This window comes from Oncorhynchus nerka, linkage group LG3, assembly GCF_034236695.1.
Source record: "Oncorhynchus nerka isolate Pitt River linkage group LG3, Oner_Uvic_2.0, whole genome shotgun sequence".
NCBI classification, from domain to species: Eukaryota; Metazoa; Chordata; class Actinopteri; order Salmoniformes; family Salmonidae; genus Oncorhynchus; species Oncorhynchus nerka.
In genome coordinates this window covers 30,209,708-30,230,931 of record NC_088398.1, presented here as the reverse complement: position 1 = coordinate 30,230,931, position 21,224 = coordinate 30,209,708, and the positions used below count along the sequence as shown (strand labels likewise).

The window sequence follows — 21,224 nt, the reverse complement described above, 5'->3', positions numbered from 1 at the left end:
GATCCATAACCAGGCCAAGCTTGGTTTGGTTCGGCTCAGTAGTGTGGAAGCTCTCATTATGCCATGCTTAGATATTTGCTTGTTAGACCAGCAGTAACCACAATAGTTCAACATCATCTGTTGGGACAGTTAACATCTTGCTCCGCACTTGTTGAGGGTACAAACATTTGACTACAGAACTTTTAAATTTAAGAGGCAATAATTTCATCCAGACTTTTTTACTTCCAGATTCATCTGGCCTGGCTCTTGCAAAACAAATACAAGCTAAACTAATTGCTGAGGATCCCCTACGGATGCATCAGGATTATAGTAGAGCAAGACAGTGAAAAATCAAGCCGCTGCATCGAGCGAAAAGTCTCCATGAATCACGTTCTGTGTGTGTGTGGGGGGGGGGGGGGGACAGGCAGCGGCAGTGGTGCAGTAATCATCGGGAGGCAGTCCAAATTAATACTTCATCGGCGGCCGCCTCGTTCTCCATCATTAGGGCACATTACAGGGCCACAATATACATCATTAAACTCGGGCATAAACAATTCATTAAAAGGCAATTAAGGAGACAAGCGAATGTCACTTCTCCCTGTAGTATTAATAGGCAGTAAAACGGCAGAGGGTTAAGGCTAATGCTGAACTCCCAGTCAACCTGACTAATAGCCTCTAGTTGTTCCAGAAACACAAGATGGCCCTTTGCCTGGCTACCCAAACGCCTTGCTCCGGCCAAATGCTACGCCACGCCCACGGATGTCTCTTCTCTACAATGAGTCTGGATCAGAGTACCTAAATGACCATTTCTACAACGGAAAAAAACATGAACCGTTCTGATTGGTCCCAGAAACAGATGGGCTGGGCAAGAGCCAGAACACACGCATGTAAAGCCTACGTGTAAAGCGGAGGTTTGAAAATGTGTCATTGGCTTTGTTACTCCGATTGGTTAGAGATGATCCAATCGCTGATTACATTGTTTGGTACAACACCCGTCATTTTGACGTCACCACCAACGACTTCAATGATGGCAACCTCAGACTGAAGTTGGTAGCAAACGACAGAGCAGCGGAAAAAATGAAGTTTGAGTCGTCAGGCAAGATGACCTTAGCCCTACACTTCAATATAGTCATTACTGTTGAGTCACCGCTCACGATAAGGCACTTCAGAAAAAAGGGTTTGACATTGACCCTTTTCCATCTGAAGAAACGTGCCATTTTAGGGTTCTTTGTTGGGTGAAAAGGTTCTACCTGGATCCAAAAATAATGATCCTACAGGGACAAGCCAGAGAACACTGTAATGGCACCATTCTAATTAAAGAGTGATCAAAACACTATGAGCCAGAAATACAAGGCAGTCGACCCTGGCATTTCAATGGACATACAGTTGGGGATAAATACGTAGTCTCAGTCATCAACCTTCATTTTATTTCAAATTAAAGCACCCAGTTTCGTCGTAGTACAGGTGCAACCTTTTTCAACACTTTCGAGTGGTTTTCTGCCAGTGAGTCTTGACGACACCACACCTGACATTCACACTTGGTTAAGGGTACATTACTAAAGGTTCTACAAATGGCACTAAGTTTGACCACACACACGCATCCAAAACTGACTGGGGAAAAGTCCATCAATGCAAAAAATAGCAGGTCCACATCAATAAATGCCTCTAAATAAAAGTAGCATTACAATGTGGCGAAAACTGTGGTGACTTTGGTCAGCTAGTGACCGGACAAAGGAGAGAAACTAGATTTGTGTAGCGGGATGACAGATTGCGTGTGTTCGTTGCACGAATGTTAACATTAATATGTGTTTTTCAATAGTTTCCCTGTGCAGGTTACTTTAGTGATTTGAGCGTGACCAGACCACGTTCCCACAGATAAAATAATATGTAATCCAAAAAGCAGACATAACTGCCACTTAATAAAAAAAGGGAATTGAAAGATGGAGATAAGATTCTGCTTGAAATAAATATGGCTTTGCATATGTCAAATCAAGATGACAGATCTGCATGGGTTTCTTCACTGGTCAAATGAAGCTATAGTGAGGGACATGGGATTTGATGGTACCTTTGGTAGAGGGCAGGAAGCAAAGCATTACAACCACTGACACAGACACCACATTCAGTCAAGGCACAAAAATACCTCACATACTAGCTAGCTTCTGCTCAAAATGACACTCCCAAGTTTTGCTTAAAGGTAGATTCAGCTATACAAATTCCAGTAGCTGCATATCAGGCCAATATCCCCAACAACGAAGAGAGTGAAGCGAGAGGCTAATCTACTCCGCAGTAGTTGTCCCTCAACTATCACATTTGCAGGAGAGTGAAGCGATCTCCCATGCACATGCGAAGATGCTCTGTACGGGACTGTGTGTGCTCACATGTACAGCCTATTGTATAGCGTTTATTCCTAAATATATATTTGTTTCACACTGCTGCTCGTATCGCTGAGTCTCAGTTTAAAGGAAATTCTAACGTAGCATTGGAGATGTGCAATAATATATTACAAGATCAATAAATAATTAAGGATATTGATATCATTTTACACTCATACAATTTGCACAATATTCAACATTTAAAAAAATGTTTGTCTCAGTATCAGTGCCCAATGTACATTTTTCCCAGAATTCCCGTTGTCTCAGAACAAATCAAACAGGACTCAAATGTTTCTCTCAGAATAAAGGAGGCTCTTCTGCTGGTTTCTGAAAAAACAACATCTACATAATAATTGAACAAAATGAACACGATAAAACCCCTGAGATTTCAGATTCAGATAAAACACTGAGGTCAGACATTTTACAAATGAGTCACAGGAGGGGTGGACAGATGACAAGCAGCCACCACCAGATGTGTCAGTTACTAGGCTGACCAACAATGAAATCTAGCGACTTTGGCACCCGTGACCCTGATTTCAACCAGTTTCTCCTCTCAAGACTCTCTTGCATTCAGCGGCTTAACATGAGGAGACTGTGTTGAGATGTAGGTGAGGTGTTCAGCCGATGCTCATGTCACCACAACATAACACTCCTAACCATTTAGTCCATATTATAATAGGCCTCAGTGCTCTCGGCCATCAGACCCCATTCATTCTACCCACTGGGCATTCAGTAATACTCCACCCCACTAGTCAAAAGTAGTGCCTCCCCCCTGGTGTCCCTGTGTCACTGCCCCTGTGTGAGGGTGTGGCTGGGTGAGGTCACTGGGTAAAGCTCTTCTTGATGGCCACATTGGGGAAGAGTCCGCATAGCTCTTGGACAATGCGGGCGTCCACCTGCGCGCAGAAGGACACGTCCAGGAGGAGGAGCTTCGGACACGCCTGCAGCAGCTTCCTCAGGGAGGAGGAGCTTACCATCCGGGTGCCTGTCAATCAACAACACAAACATACCACATAAGTGAGCAACATTTGTGACCACTTGATGAATACTGTGTTCTAAATGCCCCAAGTAAAATACTATATTCAAATATCGGGTGTGAACACATCTGTGGTTCTACCTAAAATGACTTAATATAAACTGGTGTGATAGAACGAGAGAAAGAGAGGCAGATTAAGAAAGGAAGAGGGAGGTAGTACCCACCCAGTATGTCGAGGTGCTGCAGTGCGGGGCAGTTGGCAGCCAGCTCCTCAATGTCCGAGTCGCACACGGTGCGGTTGGCGGTGAGGAAGAGCTTCCTCAGGCACTGCAGGTTGCGGGCCAGGTGCTGGAAGCAGCCCGAGCTGCTCTGCAGTGTGGCACACCAGCCCAGGTCCAGCTCCTCCAGTAATCTGCATCCTGCAGCCAGCTCGGCCAGGCCACGCTCCGACAGGCTTCTGCAGCGCCACAGGTCCAGGGAGCGCAGTGAGCGGCAGCGGACAGCCAGCATGCTCGCCACCACGTCATAGTCCTCTATCTGCAGGGAGAACATAGGGGCGGTGACCTTGGGGCTGTTAACCAGCACAGAATGACTGAATCAATTGTCATGATTCTCGGTTGTGGTTCAGAGTTAAGGGTTGAGGCTGATCCTAGAATGTCTCTCTGACGCAAGAGCAGGGTATGATAGCGAGTGCATTTGTGGGGGGCATCTTACCATCACACAGCTCCCCAGGTTGAGGTGTCTCAGCTCAATACAGAAGGTTAGGATGCGCAACATGGCTGTTTGCTGCAGCAAGATAAAACAAAGCAAGCGAGAGAGAGAGAAAATGTCAAAGTTGAGTTAAGTTTCTATCGACTGACCCAAAATATGATGATTGCACCCCTTTTTGTACACACACAGTAAAATGAGACTGAGGAATGTGCATCAAAGGTGTCGCGTCAACATTTTACAATAACAGGTCTACTCCATGTTATTCAATATCTCTCCAAGACGACTTGGTCTGGCAAACACATAACTCAACAGTATTATGGTAGTGTAACATTTCAAAGCGTAAAAAAAATATACATTTGCTTATCACCTATCCACCGTTGCTAGACAGGGATAGAGGTGGGATTTCAATGTGGAACTGTCAACATGCCACCCAATGGCAATTGGGTGTGCGTGACGTGTACTTTAGCAAGCATCTCTAATGTGTATGCTATGTGTTTCGAGAGTGTGCGTCTGGTGGTCTCTTTTTATGACTTTTGGCAGCCAGAGAACTATTTAATTATACCAGTGACAGCTTAATGACAGCTTAATGACAGACAACAGAGCTTGGATGACACATAGGACTGGAGACAAACACACAGCCTGCTCAGTCTGCCTGCAGTAAACAACCTGAAAGCTTAGACCTCAACCTCACTACACTGGAAAGACTACGGTATGGTGTTTGCCTTAGGAAAGGCTGAAACATGAGAACAACACTCAGAAATGCCCTGTAAGGTTTTGTAGCAGGCCTGGGCAAGAACAGGACCCGAGCTCGGAGTTCATTACAAATGATGACAGTAGAGAATTAGTCCTACGTAAACCACAATGGTGCCATGCACAGGCCATGTATCTGATAGAAAGCTCAACTACCTCTTAACCCATACACCACCAATATACCCATGTGCATCAGCCTAAAAATATAGCATCATGTGTTACAACAGCGTCTCAATATATGCTACTTAGCAAACACTTTTAACAAACTATAGTTTTGGCAAGTCGGTTAGGACATCTACTTTGTAAATGACACAAGTATTTTTTCCAACAATTGTTTACAAACAGATTATTTCACTGCATCACAATTCCAGTGGGTCAGAAGTTTACATACACTAAGTTGACTGTACATACACTAAGTTGATCTTTAAACAGCTTGGAAAATTCCAGAAAATTGTGTCATGGCTTTAGAAGCTTCTGATAGGCTAATTGACATCATTTGAGGTGTACCTGTGGATGTATTTCAAGGCCTACCTTCAAACTCAGTGCCTCTTAGCTTGACATCAAGGGAAAATCAAAAGAAAATCAGCCAAAACCTCAGAAAACAAATTGTAGACCTCCACAAGTCTGGTTCATCCTTGGGGGCAATTTCCAAACGCCTGAAGGTACCACGTTCATCTGTACAAACAATAGTACGCAAGTGTAAACACCACGGGACCATGCAACCGTCATACCGCTCAGGAAAGAGACGCGTTCTGTCTCCTAGGGATGAACGTACTTTGGTGCGAAAAGTGCAAATCAATCCCAGAACAAGAGCAAAGGACCTTGTGAAAATGCTGGAGGAAACAGGTACAAAAGTATCAATATTCTCAGTAAAACGAGTCTGATATCAACATAACCTGAAAGGCCGCTCAGCAAAGAAGAAGCCACGGCTCCAAAACCGCCATAAAATAGCCAGACTATGGTTTGCAACTGCACATGGGGACAAATATCGTACTTTTGGAGAAATGTCTTCTGGTCTGATGAATCAAAAATATGACTGCTGGCCATAATGACCATCGTTATGTTTGGAGGGTAAAGGGGAGGCTTGCAAGCCGAAGGACACCATCCCAACCGTGAAGCACGGGGGTGGCAGCATCATGTTGTGGGTGTGCTTTGCTGCAGGAGGGGCTGGTGCACTTCACAAAATAGATGGCATCATTAGGCATCACAATGATGTGGATATATTGAAGCAACATCTCAAGACATCAGTTAGGAAGTTAAAGCATGGTTGCAAATGGGTCTTCCAAATGGACAATGCATACTTCCAAAGTTGTGGCAAAATGGCTTAACTCTTGGAACTACCGCTCCCGGATCCGGGAGAATTGTCATCAACTGACACTAATTAGCATAACGCAACGGACAAAAAATATTACTAGAAAATATTCATATTCATGAAATCAAAAGTGAAATATATTGAAACACAGCTTAGCCTTTTGTTAATCACCCTGTCATCTCAGATTTTGAAATTATGCTTTACAGCCAAAGCAAGACAAGCATTTGTGTAAGTTTATTGATAGCCTAGCATAGCACTATGCCTAGCTAGCAGCAGGCAACCTGGTCACGAAAATCAGAAAAGCAATCAAATTAAATCGTTAAACTTTGATGAGCTTCGGATGTTTTCATTCACGAGACTCCCAGTTAGATAGCAAATGTTCATTTTTCCATAAAGATTATTTTTGTAGCCGAAATAGCTCCGTTAGTTCGTTTGGCTGAGAATTCGACCGGAAATTGCGGTCACGACAACGCCGAATAATATTCCAAATTAGTTCCATAATATCGACAGAAACATGGCAAACGTTGTTTATAATCAATCCTCGAGGTGTTTTTCAAATATCTATTCGATAATATATCAACCGGGACAGCTGTCAGGAGGAATGGACCAAAATTCACCCAACTTACTGTGGGAAGCTTGTGGAAGGCTACACGAAACGTTTGACCCAAGTTAAACAATTTAAAGGCAATGCTACCAAATACTAATTGAGTGAATGTAAACTTCGGACCCACTGGGAATGTGATGAAAGAAATAAAAACTGAAATAAATCATTCTCGCTACTATTATTCTGACATTTCACATTCTTAAAATAAAGTGGTGATCCTAACTGACCAAAGAAAGGGAATTTTTACTATGATTAAAAGTCAGGAACTGAGTTGAAATGTATTTGGCTAAGGTGTTTATAAACTTCAGACTTCAACTGTACGTTATATAGGTATGCAAGGTAGCTTTGATATCGTTTTTTAACATCGGCATTAAACTTGGCAGATGCAATACCGATGTTGGCATTTTTAGCTAATGTCGGACGATTCCGATATGTTCACTGATATATTGTGCATCCCTAATAGAAGAGATTGCAGAACACTGCAAAATAAGTGTACACACAGTGTGTAAACGACCCAAAACAAGCTTTTTTACAACTCATTGACTCAGCACTGTAGGACAGAAAAATAGAGACCAAAGTGATGGTGAGAGCTTCCAAAGAGCTATCTTTTATCAGGTGCTTGACAGTCTCACAGCTGAGCTGCAGAGGCGTTTTTCAAAGACTTGCAAGATAATGCAAGGGATCCAGTCTCTCAACCCAAAGAGTACAACATTCTTGAATGAGGAGCCTCTGTTTGCCTTTGCTCAGAACTTTGAGTCAGACTTAGAGGACCTCAAACATGAGGTTCATCAAACCAAGCGGATTTCGACTTTGTAAGATTTCTGTTACACCAGTCAGCAGTGCGTCTTGCGAGAGAAGCTTCTCAGCTTCAAAACGGATTTAAACCCACCTTAAGACAACAATGGTTGATGACATGTTAAGTCACCTCGGCATTCTCAGTGTTGAGTCAAGGAGGGCATGCTCCCTCAACATGGATGAGTTTGTGAAACATTTTGCCAGTTCTCACCAGAAACGCAGAATTATGCTGTTTTAAATCTACCTAGGATAATTTGGCTCTTAGGCAGTCCCTCTGGTCATGATTAAAACCTGCACTGTGTACTAGCTAGTACACTGACATTCTAAAATGATAAATCCAAAGGGTATCATGTCACACAGATTTAATTTGGTCTTGATTAGGCCAATTCCAAAACTTTTCTTTGCTATTAGTTAACATAATATATATCGGCATAAATATGATAGTGGAAGTCTGTAACATTGATGGGCATCAAAATTATTTTTATTTTTCAAGTCCATTTCTGCTTGATACCAGGTATGTCAAATTGCAGTGTGTTTTTTTTGTCAATTACATTTTTTGTAAATAAACTAATGTAATTTATGTAACACACATATGCTCTTATCTCCTTGAGCTTAATTCTCTGAAAATATTTTGGATGTTCAACACTTATTGACACAGATTATATATTCATGAAAACAGAGTGACCCAAGTTTCTCCAGTATGTGAGTACAGTACTGTGTGTGTGCGAGGTAGAGACACTGACTATTCATGTTAAAGAATTCTAGTGAAGTAACCCTTTTGGACCACACTATCTGCTACATTGAAGAACTCCGAGTTAAGTGAATTATCACTTCTACCTCTAATCAGCAATCATAGGATTCATTCATGCTCCTTAGATGCCAGGTTAGGGTTACACACTACATTTTCTGAAGTAGCCTTGGCCACCCCGGTATAAAACTGTAGTTCTGCCACTGCTGATACAGTCAGACAGTTGTGATAGTGACAGAAGAGGTTGACGCTTTGTGAGCGCTGTCCAAATTTGCCGTTACGCACAACCTTTCTTGCCTGACAGACTAATTAGCTAGCTAGCTATAGCAAGCAGTTTCCATATAATTAAATTGGTAGAACCAAGACAAAAAACCAACTAGTTAGTTGACTATATACAGCTAAACACTATTTCCATGAGACAGAGGGCAATCATTCGATCTTGACCGCTGGCACGGATGTGCTGGCCTGTACCAACCAAATTATGATATGCTAATCTGTGAGCTATTCCCCAAGTTTCACAGCATCAAACATTGACAACACCAAACTGCTGTTTACTTATTTCACTCACCTCGACATCATCGCTTTTAAAAGTGCAAGGATGTGTGTGAATCCGTATCACCAAGCAACATAGATTAAGCCTCTTTCACAGTGAATAGTCATGTCTGCTTCAGCTATGTTATTTTCAGTCATTAAGTTAAAAAAAAAGTCAAATGACAGCATACCCCGTTTCCGGTCGACGACAACAGCCACGCCAATACGACAAAAGGTTGTTAGAAAGTTCACTTTGCAATATTGACACAGATATTAGCGTTAGAAAAACAAGGCCGTTCGTGGCCGTTATAGTAATTTAAAGAAAGGCTGTTACATTTACATTTAAGTCATTTAGCAGACGCTCTTATCCAGAGCGACTTACAAATTGGTGCGTTCACCTTAAGACATCCAGTGGAACAGCCACTTTACAATAGTGCATCTAAATCTTTTAAGGGGGTGAGAAGGATTACTTTATCCTATCCTAGGTATTCCTGAAAGAGGTGGGGTTTCAGGTGTCTCCGGAAGGTGGTGATTGACTCCGCTGCCCTGGCATCGTGAGGGAGTTTGTTCCACCATTGGGGGGCCAGAGCAGCGAACAGTTTTGACTGGGCTGTGCGGGAACTGTACTTCCTCAGTGGTAGGGAGGCGAGCAGGCCAGAGGTGGATAAACGCAGTGCCCTTGTTTGGGTGTAGGGCCTGATCAGAGCCTGGAGGTACTGAGGTGCCGTTCCCCTCACAGCTCCGTAGGCAAGCACCATGGTCTTGTAGCGGATGCGAGCTTCAACTGGAAGCCAGTGGAGAGAGCGGAGGAGCGGGGTGACGTGAGAGAACTTGGGAAGGTTGAACACCAGACGGGCTGCGGCGTTCTGGATGAGTTGTAGGGGTTTAATGGCACAGGCAGGGAGCCCAGCCAACAGCGAGTTGCAGTAATCCAGACGGGAGATGACAAGTGCCTGGATTAGGACCTGCGCTGCTTCCTGTGTGAGGCAGGGTCGTACTCTGCGGATGTTGTAGAGCATGAACCTACAAGAACGGGCCACCGCCTTGATGTTAGTTGAGAACGACAGGGTGTTGTCCAGGATCACGCCAAGGTTCTTAGCGCTCTGGGAGGAGGACACAATGGAGTTGTCAACCGTGATGGCGAGATCATGGAATGGGCAGTCCTTCCCGGGAGGAAGAGCAGCTCCGTCTTGCCGAGGTTCAGCTTGAGGTGGTGATCCGTCATCCACACTGATATGTCTGCCAGACATGCAGAGATGCGTTTCGCCACCTGGTCATCAGAAGGGGGAAAGGAGAAGATTAATTGTGTGTCGTCTGCATAGCAATGATAGGAAAGACCATGTGAGGTTATGACAGAGCCAAGTGACTTGGTGTATAGCGAAAATAGGAGAGGGCCTAGAACAGAGCCCTGGGGGACGCCAGTGGTGAGAGCGCGTGGTGAGGAGACAGATTCTCGCCACGCCACCTGGTAGGAGCGACCTGTCAGGTAGGACGCAATCCAAGCGTGGGCCGCGCCGGAGATGCCCAACTCGGAGAGGGTGGAGAGGAGGATCTGATGGTTCACAGTATTGAAGGCAGCCGATAGGTCTAGAAGGATGAGAGCAGAGGAGAGAGAGTTAGCTTTAGCAGTGCGGAGGGCCTCCGTGATACAGAGAAGAGCAGTCTCAGTTGAATGACTAGTCTTGAAACCTGACTGATTTGGATCAAGAAGGTCATTCTGAGAGAGATAGCGGGAGAGCTGGCCAAGGACGGCACGTTCAAGAGTTTTGGAGAGAAAAGAAAGAAGGGATACTGGTCTGTAGTTGTTGACATCGGAGGGATCGAGTGTAGGTTTTTCAGAAGGGGTGCAACTCTCGCTCTCTTGAAGACAGAAGGGACGTAGCCAGCGGTCAGGGATGAGTTGATGAGCGAGGTGAGGTAAGGGAGAAGGTCTCCGGAAATGGTCTGGAGAAGAGAGGAGGGAATAGGGTCAAGCGGGCAGGTTGTTGGGCGGCCGGCCGTCACAAGACGCGAGATTTCATCTGGAGAGAGAGGGGAGAAAGAGGTCAGAGCACAGGGTAGGGCAGTGTGAGCAGAACCAGCGGTGTCGTTTGACTTAGCAAACGAGGATCGGATGTCGTCGACCTTCTTTTCAAAATGGTTGACGAAGTCATCTGCAGAGAGGGAGGAGGGGGGGGGGGGGAGGAGGATTCAGGAGGGAGGAGAAGGTGGCAAAGAGCTTCCTAGGGTTAGAGGCAGATGCTTGGAATTTAGAGTGGTAGAAAGTGGCTTTAGCAGCAGAGACAGAAGAGGAAAATGTAGAGAGGAGGGAGTGAAAGGATGCCAGGTCCGCAGGGAGGCGAGTTTTCCTCCATTTCCGCTTGGCTGCCCGGAGCCCTGTTCTAAAGTTAATGTTTTTTGAATGACTACCTCATCTCTGTACCCCAAGCATATAAGGTCCCTCAGTCGAGCAGTGAATCTCAAACACATATTCAACCACAAAGACCAGGGAGGTTTTCCAATACCTCACAAAGAAGGGCACTTATTGGTAGATGGGTAAAACATTTTTTTTTTTTTAAGCAGACAGTGAATATCCCTTTGACCATGGTGAAGTTACTCATTACACTTTGGATGGTGTATCAATACACCCAGTCACTACAAAGACACAGGCTTCCTTCCTAACTCAGTTGCTGGAAAGGAAGGAAACCACGAGGCCAATGTGGACTTTAAAACAGTTACAGAGTTGAAAGGCTGTGAAAGGAGAAAACTACAATACTGTTGATCCATCTTCAGTTATGTCACAATACAAACCCAATTGACAGAGTGAAAAGAAGGAAGCCTGTACAGAATAAATATATTCCAAAACATGCTTCCTGTTTGCAACAAGGCACTAGTATAATACTGCTAAAAATGTTTGTTCTGAATACAAAGTGTTGTGTTTGGGACAAATCCAATACAACACATTACTAAGTACCGCTCTCCATATGTCCAAGCATAGTAGTGGCATGCTTGTAATAAATCATTAAGGACTGAGGAGTTTTTCAGGATAAAAAATAAAACAGACTGGAGCCAAGCACAGGAAAAATCAGTGAAGACAGTGAACGTTCCTGAGTGGCCGAGCTAGTTTTTTGCAAAATATCTAAAAACACTGTCATTATGGGGTATTGTGTGTAGATAGGTGTTTTTTTGTTTTTTTTAAACATTTTGAAAATTCAGACTGTAACAACGAAATGTAGAATAAGTCAAGGGGTACTTCTGAAGGCACTGTACCTCTATCCTTGTGCGGTAGAGCACTAGCCGGCGCAGGCGGGTGAGCTTGGAGATGTGTGTAAAGGCCTGGGGGTGGAGGCGGTCGCACGAGGACAGGTTGAGCTCCTGCAGCCCGGGACACGTCTGGGAGATGACCTCCAGACACGGTTCACTCAGGAAGTGACAACACGACAGCTCCAGACACACCAGGCTCCCACCACACGCCTTCATGAAGCTGAGAGGGGGGGGTGGTCAGACCTGTGTTGTGGCATGGCAACAACATTAACACGGAAGTTCAGGATTTGACAACTTTGTTAGTTTCAGTTTCAAGTTTTATTAGTTGTATGTACGGGATACACATGGTATACGCTGTCCAACTAAAAAAAATGCTTACTTGCAGGTTCCTTCTCGACAATGCAACAACAAGAAATAATGAGAGAATACGAACATAAAGTAAATGGCTCAGTACAATACAATAAAGATTTTAGCACAAGTAAAATACAGAAAGGCACAATTTATAGTCCAATATTTACACAGACGGTTCCTCACCCTGAAATCAACCGAAGTGATGGGCACACACATGCCACTCTAAAGACAGAGACCGATGAACCACAAAATGTCCAGATTCTCTAGTCCCCCCAGCCCCATGCCTCACCTGCTGAAGCCGGTGAGGGTGAGGGCTCCACGGTTGCCGGTCCAGGAGAGGTTGAGCCTCTGGAGCAGGGTGCACCGGCCCTGCAGGTGGCCCAGGGAGGTGTCACTGAGGCGAGCCCAGTATGGCTGCAGGCTCAGCTGGATGTACTGGAGGGGGTCACAGCAGTGGTGGCGGAGTAGCTTGCAGGTCTGGGTCAGGCGACACAGGTCGGGCAGGGTCAAGTGGCTAACTATCAGCTGGATCAACTGCAGGGGGAGAGAAGGGAGAGAATTACAGAGAGATAATAAGAGAGAATGGAGGATGGTGGGAGAGGGGGTAGAGGAAGAAGTATAAATAACGATGGAGGAAGAGAGAGACAAGGAAAGCAAGAAAGAATGCAAGAAAGAGACAGAAGGGATGATGTCAGGCAGAGCAGAATAATATAAAACAGTGTATGTTGAACACACACACACACACAAAGCAATATCCTTGTGGCAGTGAGCTTCAGTGTGGCAGTGAGTCTGCCTGTTCGTGCAATATGGAAGTGTGCTTCTCAGTAAGACAGAGGTAGAGAGAGAGAATAGGTGTGTATGTGTGCAGTGAATAAACAATACGCTGTGTGTTCAACAGGGTATCCGCTAGCAGATAATAGCTATATTGTATTTCAGACACACACACACACATCGGTTGTGAGGAGTGAGGTGAATGGCAGCGGTTTGGAGAGCAGTACATAAAACCAAGAGAACAGCTCGTCTTAGAAAATATGACATGTCTTTTATAACATGAAAATGACTATTTTGTAAGCTTAATGTCAAATATCTCCATGGGTCCAAGACGGTATGTGTAGGTCCATGGAAGACATCTTTTTGTCAAATTAAGTCCTGGCAAAGTACAAAAAAACTGCCCAAGATACCCTAAGCATAAACATTTTCAGTAGATGGGACTACACTTAAAACTGCAATATGTCACTTTTTGGGTGACCCCAAACATATTCACATGGAAATTATATATCATATGTTAGAGATCTGTCATTCTGATTAAAACCACATCTAAGAAGCATTATATCTCTTCTGTGTGTGCTATTTCTATGCTCCCATTGTTAAGTTTAGTTTCTGTGTCTTTTACTTGCAGTTTTGTACACCAGCTTCAAACAGCTGATTATGTTATGAAAAATATATTTCATAGCAGTTCAGATGGTACAATGATTCTCTACACTATATTTGCTTGTTTTAGTCACAAGCTGAAATCAGGCGAACTAGTCACATGTTTGCAAACAGGAAATGGCGGAGCAATTTCTGCATAGTCCATCTTTAAAACCAAAGCGAGAATTGTTTGGAAAACAGCATCTTGCAATTGTCCTGCAACTATTGCCAACCTTTTTTTTCAAATTTCAGTGTCGTTTTGTGGACAGAAAATGCAGCCAGCAGCCATATACGAGTGTTGTAGTATATGTGAGTGTCTAATAGCGTATTCTCCCCACCTCGTAGGGCAGTTTATCAAAGTATCCATTCCCTAGGTTAATGTGCTTGCCATCCCCGGCCTGTCTGAAGGAGGCTCCCGGGTCAGACAGTTCCTCATCGCTGTCACTCAGGTCACAGATATCGATCCTGGGCATCTTATAACGGGAGAGGATGGGCCTCTCTTTCTGGCCACGCAGGACGACAGCGTCCAGCTCCGTGTAGTACTTTAGCAGGGAGCTGTTGACCTCCACGCGGAGCAAGTTGGTGGGGAAGCTCAGCTGCTTGATGCTGGGAGAGAACTGCCTGGCCTGGGGAGTCAGCACCTTGGTGGGCTCCTCAGCCCACAACACCTCCCACCTGGGGACAGAGAGGTACACCTGTCACGAGGTACACACAGACTCACCATTCTTTAATCTGAGACATTCACTTAGGGCAGTTTGCCCATGCTAAGCCTAGTCCTGAACTAATAAAAATGTGCTCAATGGAGAATCTAAGTGAAAGTGCTTCTTATTCTGAGACTAGGCTTAATCTGTGTCTGGGAAACCAGCCAATAGAGTACAAACACACATTCCGTTGTGGTCCTCTGTAGCTCAGTTACATTGGAACATGGCGGTCGCAACGCCAGGACAGTGGGTTAGATTCCCAGAACTACCCATAAGTTAAAAGAAATACAAATAAAAGTGCAAGCATGACTTTGAAAAAAGTCCACTGCAGCCGTGCAAAGAGCAGTTTCTCAAGCAATAATTTTGCTAGGACTGTCAGAGGGGTCTGAGTGGAGAAACTGAAAATGAGCTGTTATTGGCAGAGAGGTTTGGAACTCTCTTTCTTATTGGTCTATTAACTTATTCATAGAAAAACCACATTCCACAATTGAGAGCACCTTGACTGGCTGCATCATTGCTTGGTGTGACTACTGCACCGCCCTCGATCGCATGGCACTAGAGGGTGGTACGGACAGCCCAACTACATCACTGGGGCCGAGCTCCCTGCCATCCAGGACCTCTATATCAGACGGTGTGAAAGGAAGGCCAGGATAATTGTTAAAGAATCCAGCCCCCCAAGCCATAGACTGTTCTCTCTGCTTCCGCACAACAACTGGTACCGGAGCAACAAGTATGACAACAGCAGGCTCCTGAACAGCTTCCATATCCAAGCCATAAGACTGCTAAACAGATAACAAAATGGCTACATGGACTATATGCATTGAACCTTGTATTACAGTTTTATTTTTGCACCGACTATGCACACAATCACTCAGTACTTAATTTTCTCACACACACACCTGTCCAATTTAATAGTCGGGCAGCTGCACACATTTCAGCACATAAACGCCTGTTTCAAATAAACGCTGGGTCTAAATGAATGGTTTGAGGTTACCATGGACACAGCTTTGATATTCCTACGGTCATGTGCATTAAAAACATTCCTTCAAAATTCTGTCATCGTTGCTAGCCATGACGCCACCAAAAAGAAAAGGTGACTTCAGTGATTACCGGTACTGCGCTCCATGGTGCTAAAGGGCGAAATGTATGATAGGCAGCCTAGTCTTTGCAACTCTGACCTTCGATAGATTTGCTATTATAATGGTTACAATAAACAATGTGGTAGTCTTTTCAGAAATGTATTGAGCAACAGCTGTGTGCATGAAGGAAATAGACGACTGACTGAAATAGAAGCACCGGTTGTGTTGAGAGATTGAAGCAAATATATATAAATGTACCCTTATTTTACCAGGTAAGTTGACTAAGAACACATTCTCATTTACAACAACGACCTGGGGAATAGTAACAGGGGAGAGAAGGGGGGATGAATGAGCCAATTGTAAACTGGGGATGATTAGGTGACCGTGATAGTATGAGGGCCAGATTGGGAATTTAGCCAGGACACCAGGGTTAACACCCCTACTCTTACGATAAGTGTCATGGGATCTTTTGTGACCACAGAGAGTCAGGACACCCGTTTAACGTCCCATCCAAAAGACAGCACCCTACACGGGGCAATGTCCCCAATCACTGCCCTGGGGTATTGGGCTATTAGACCAGTGGAAAGGGTGCCTCCTACTGGCCCTCCAACACCACTTCAAGCAGCATCTGGTCTCCAATCCAGGGACCGACCAGAACCAACCCTGCTTAGCTTCAGAAGCAAGCCAGCAGTGGGATGCAGGGTGGTATACAGGGAAGGTGGGAAAGTGGCTATGGACGAAAAACCAAAATTTCATGATAGAAGAAACTTCTACAACCCGAGTCCCACACCACCACTGGTCCTTACCGGACGTCGGTGGGAGGGTTCTGGGAGAAGGGGTTGAGGGAGCAGGCCATGATCTGGACGATAGCACCCGGGTGGTAGGTCTCCAGCACCTCCACAGCTGTGGGGTAGACTGGTTCCTCGAAGGCCAGCTCAATGTAGTCCTGGCTGTGGAAGGCCTTGGGCGTGCGGCGGAAGGGAAGCGGCGCGCTGGCACACTGCTCCCACCACGCCCCGTAGGCCCTGAACACGGCCGTCTGGGTGAAGTCCCCAGAGCTGGGGTAGACGTTGGGCATGCCGGCCAGGTTCCACATGGTGTACGACATGCTGTTCTCACTGCCGTAGTGGGAGCTGAAGTCCAGCACCTCTATAGGATAGGATAAGGTTAGTCCATCTGCTCCCAATCCACCAGACAATAGCACACAAACACACAGCACACACATTATGGGAGGAGCACACAGTGCCGGCTCCAGTGCAGCACACCTGGAGCTATTTTAAGGGGTTGGACTAAGCGCCTTGCCCAAGGGCACAATAGCAGGTGAATGATCCTACCTTTGGCATACTGTTCCACCTCCACGCTGATGGGCAGGGTAGCCCGCTGGCCTGACTCCACTGCCCGCCTGCTGGTCAGCGCCTCACCCCGAGTTCCGCTCCTGGACCGGCGCCGCAGACAGATGTAGTAAAACATGCTCAGAAGGGTTAGCATAAGGAACAGTGGGTCAGGGGAGCAGTGGGCTGGGTGTGGCTTTTGGGAAGCGGCCCCAGAAGCCCGCCTGGCTCTGGGGATTGTGCCCAACACAACGCAGGCTACAGGCCCAGCCACATACAGGACCTGTGGGTTAGGGGGGAGACAAAAAGACACACAAGGCAAGAGTTAGAAAAGCAAGACAGAAAAATATTCCCCGATGATCTTCAAGAGTGCTAGTAGTAAAACTTTGGGCCAATCCTTTTTCCCCACAAATTGCTAAGAAATAAGAAAATGTATCTATTGTATTTATTTTTTATTTAGTTCAGTGGTGGGTCATGTCATTTGTAATTTATGAAATGTATTTCTCTGTGTTTTAGAATGAATTGCTTATTAGGCTGTATAAACTCGAAACGTCCACTGTTTCCCATGCTTGTTCAATGAACCACAAACATTTAATGAACATGCACCTGTGGAACGGTCGTTAAGACACTAACAGCTTAAAGACAGTAGACAATTAAGGTCAAAGTTATGAAAACATAGGACACTAAAGAGGCCTTTCTACTGACTCTGAAAAACACCAAAAGAAAGATGCCCAGGGTCCCTGCTCATCTGCGTGAACGTGCCTTAGGCATGTTGCAAATAGGCATGAGGACTGCAGATGTGGCCAGGGCAATAAACTGCAATGTCCGTACTGTGAGACGCATTAGACAGCGCTACAGGGAGCTGATCGTCCTCGCAGTGGCAGACCACGTGTAACAACACCTGCACAGGATCAGTACATCCGAACATCACACCTGGGGGACAGGTACAGGATGGCAACAACAATTTCCCGAGTTACACCAGGAACGCACAATTCCTCCATCAGTTCTCAGACTGTCCACCTGTTGGATCGGAGGGTGAGGGCTAGGGCCATTCCCCCCAGAAATGTCTCTTGAACTTACATTTGCCTTGGTGGAAGAGAGGGGTATCATCTCACAGCAAGAACTGGCAAATCTGGTGCAGTCCATGAGGAGGAGATGCACTGCGTACTTAATGCAGCTGGTGGCCACACCAGATACTGACTGTTACATTTGATTTTGCCCCCCCCTTTGTTCAGGGACACATTATTCCATTTCTGTTAGTCACATGTCTGTGAAACTTGTTCAGTTTATGTCTCAGTTGTTGAATCTTGTTACGTTCATACAAATAATTACACATGTTAGGTTTGCTGAAAATAAACGCAGTTGATAGTGAGAGGACGGTTCTTTTTTTGTTGAGTTAGTAAATATATATATATCGATGCCACCAATCATCTCTGATTCTCCGCTGGGCGCGCAATTTGAAGTGCGCCTATAGGCTATTTAGTGTGGTCTCAATCAAATGACCCATAGCATATAGGCAGGCTATAGCATTTGGATGCAGTTTAATAATGTAGACAACGTTAGAGCACAGTGTAGAATTTGCCAAAACAAAATCTCATATAAAGCCGGTTCTACGCACAACCTTCACCGGTTTATGCCAAACGTCTATGTCTGGAGCAAAACAAGGCCAAAATTATATTGCATTGGCTAAAAGGATTGCCACCGATTTCCAGCCATTTTCAATGGTGGAGGACAGAGGTTTAAGAAATGATATGTATATGTCAAAATCCAATGTACACAATTCCAAGCAGAAGAACCCTTTCAGAATCAGTTATTCCACAACTGTAGGAGAGTACACAGGCTTCAGTGCGGGAAAGAGTCCAAAAAGCTTCTGCAGTTTGTTTGCCTTACCACTGAATGCTGTACATCAAGGGTAACCACTTCTTACATGTCAGTTACATGTCACTTCATTGAAGATTTGTCGATGTCTAGCTGTCTTCTGGACTGCTTTGAGTTCAGCGACAGACACACCTCAGAGAACTTGGCAGAGGAACTGTTGAGAATGGCAAGTAGATGGAAAAGTGGCCTGTTGTGTTAGCGACAATGCAGCTAACATAACCAAAGCCATGAAAATGTTAAAATGGACACATCATCCATGTCTTGCCCACACAATCAACCTGGTTGTAAGAGATGCTGTGACGGTGATGAAGCTCACTGTGGACAAAGTGAAAGCATCTGTGGAATACTTCCAAATGGGGATGCCTGAGCTGAGGCCTAAACAAGACTTCACTACAAGGTGGAATTCAACATTTTATATGTTGAAGCGGTTTCTTGAGTCAAAGGATGCCATCATCTCTACCCTGGCCATTGTCAATGCACCTGCTGATGCTCTGACCTAAGAGGAATGGGAGGTGGTGGAGGAGGTGTGCTGAGTCCTGGAACCCTTTGAGCAGGTCACTGTGGAGATCAGTGGAGAGGTACAGAAAGCAGTTATTACTACATCATTATTTAATCCAGTATTATATATGTATATGACCAGTAGATGAGAATGTAGTATCAGTAGACAGAACATGAACCTGAACTATTAAGTTACTGTTCTCTCTTTTCAGCTATGTGACAGCCTCAAAAAGGATACTCCTGTGTAAGGGTCTGCAGCGAATCACAGCCAGCCACCAGAGAGAAGCAGATGTAATCACAGGACATGTGATAGAGTTGATGGACACCCTATGTTCATCAATGGACAGAAAGTTCCACATAATGGAATATAATCACATGCTATCAGAAACCGCTGTATTTGACCCCAGATTTAAGAAGTTAGCCTTCAGTGATGCCAGAGCGATTGATGAGGCTCTTCAAAGAATAACCTCAGCTGCAGGGAGGGACAGCCCCAGCAGTCAGCTGGTTCAGGCACCAGGAAGAAGAGGGATCCGATGGAGCAGAAGCACCAGCAGTAGTGCCACAAACGTCTGCTGTTTGACGAGAGAGCAACTGGGGATGCAGCACGAAGGAATCCCTCAGCAGATGCCATAATGGAGGTCCGATCCTATTTGGAGGAGCTGCAGATCCTCTGAGCTGGTGGAAGAACAAGGCCTCTTTCTACCCACGGCTTACTAAAGTCATGACAGGGAGACTCTGCATAGTGGCCACATCCGTTCCCTCTGAGAGGGTCTTCTCGAAAACGGGACAAACAATTACTGAGAGAAGAAACCGCATCGGCCCCTCGAAAGTGAGGCAGCTTGCATTTCTGAATGCAAATCTCTCATAAAAGGCACAATATGGTCAGCGTTGTTGTGTGCTGCTGGTTATAACATGGCAATAAAGAGGAGAGAGAAAATAGGGACCAGTTTAAGGTTTTAAGTGGGATGCTGCAGTGTGTCAAATGAACCTTCCTCTACTTCCCTCTCCCGTGGGTCTATACCCCCATCCTAGCCAATGTATGTAGCTAGAATCCCTCCACAGTCTACACACATTCTTGACATAGCTAGCTAAGCTAACCCTACCCCAAACACCTGTCAACTAGCGACAGAACATGCCATTGCAGGAATGCCAGATGTAGCTCGTTACGTCGATGTTGTTGCTGTAACGTTAGTTGTTCTCGTGGTGTAACGTTACTACAGCTAGCTAACGGTGAACCAACTTGTCGCCTTGACGGAACCTACACACATGAACGTCAAAATCACCCAGGAATGTGGCTAGTTCAGCTGTGATCATCTTGACATGTGGTGGACCACAAATAAAACAGGAAAAAATAAATACATCGGTTCCGCTAAAGTTGATGCACATGCTCACTTCATCTAATATTCAGAAAACATGATAATATGACGTTTGTCCCAAAAGAACATTGAAGTAGCATATCGCAGCCAGATAGCTACTAGAACGTTAGCGATGGCTAGCATGATGTGTCTCGCTAGCAAACGAGCAAACTACTGTGGCAGACTCAATAGTAAGAACACATGTAACAAGGATTACATATGTACTTACGTTACCAGTCGATCAAATTAAGCGTTCATATAGCAAGGCTGTCTTTGTTCCATATCTGAGATTATTGTTAGCAGAAATCCTGAAACCATAGACTTTTCTTCTCACTTCTGTTTACATCGAGAATTAACGCCGATGAAGCGGAGCATTATGGGAATTATAGTATTTTGTACTGGAAACAGATTTATTCTTGTTACAACTGTGTGATATGTGTGTGTGTGTGTGTGTGTGTGTGTGTGTGTGTGTGTGTGTGTGTGTGTGTGTGTGTGTGTGTGTGTGTGTGTGTGTGTGTGATTGTAATCAGGGCTGATAAAAAAAAGTGTGAATAAAACATTTGTCCGTCAGAATTGACTGACAATGTAGTGGTGTGACAT

At 45.0% G+C, this 21,224-nt stretch overlaps 1 protein-coding gene across 2 annotated transcripts; it reads right to left on the bottom strand.

The window, feature by feature from the left end:
• Nucleotides 1-1,383: 1,383 nt before the first annotated feature.
• Nucleotides 1,384-21,005, bottom strand: LOC115106545 (F-box/LRR-repeat protein 4-like). 2 transcript variants are annotated; one of them, XM_029629390.2, is made up of 9 exons: nucleotides 20,854-21,005; nucleotides 16,897-17,176; nucleotides 16,369-16,711; nucleotides 14,121-14,457; nucleotides 12,662-12,906; nucleotides 12,028-12,241; nucleotides 4,042-4,113; nucleotides 3,552-3,864; nucleotides 1,384-3,336 (listed from the first exon to the last, which is right to left on the bottom strand). In XM_029629390.2, exons 2-9 carry the CDS (start codon nucleotides 17,048-17,050, stop codon nucleotides 3,173-3,175), a joined length of 1,842 nt encoding a protein of 613 aa, XP_029485250.1. In that variant the 5' UTR covers nucleotides 17,051-17,176; nucleotides 20,854-21,005; the 3' UTR covers nucleotides 1,384-3,172. The 2 variants fall into 2 exon arrangements, with proteins under 2 accessions (XP_029485250.1, XP_029485260.1); XM_029629400.2 differs by lacking the exon at nucleotides 20,854-21,005 and having other exon boundaries at nucleotides 16,369-16,709; nucleotides 16,897-16,981.
• Nucleotides 21,006-21,224: the final 219 nt, after the last annotated feature.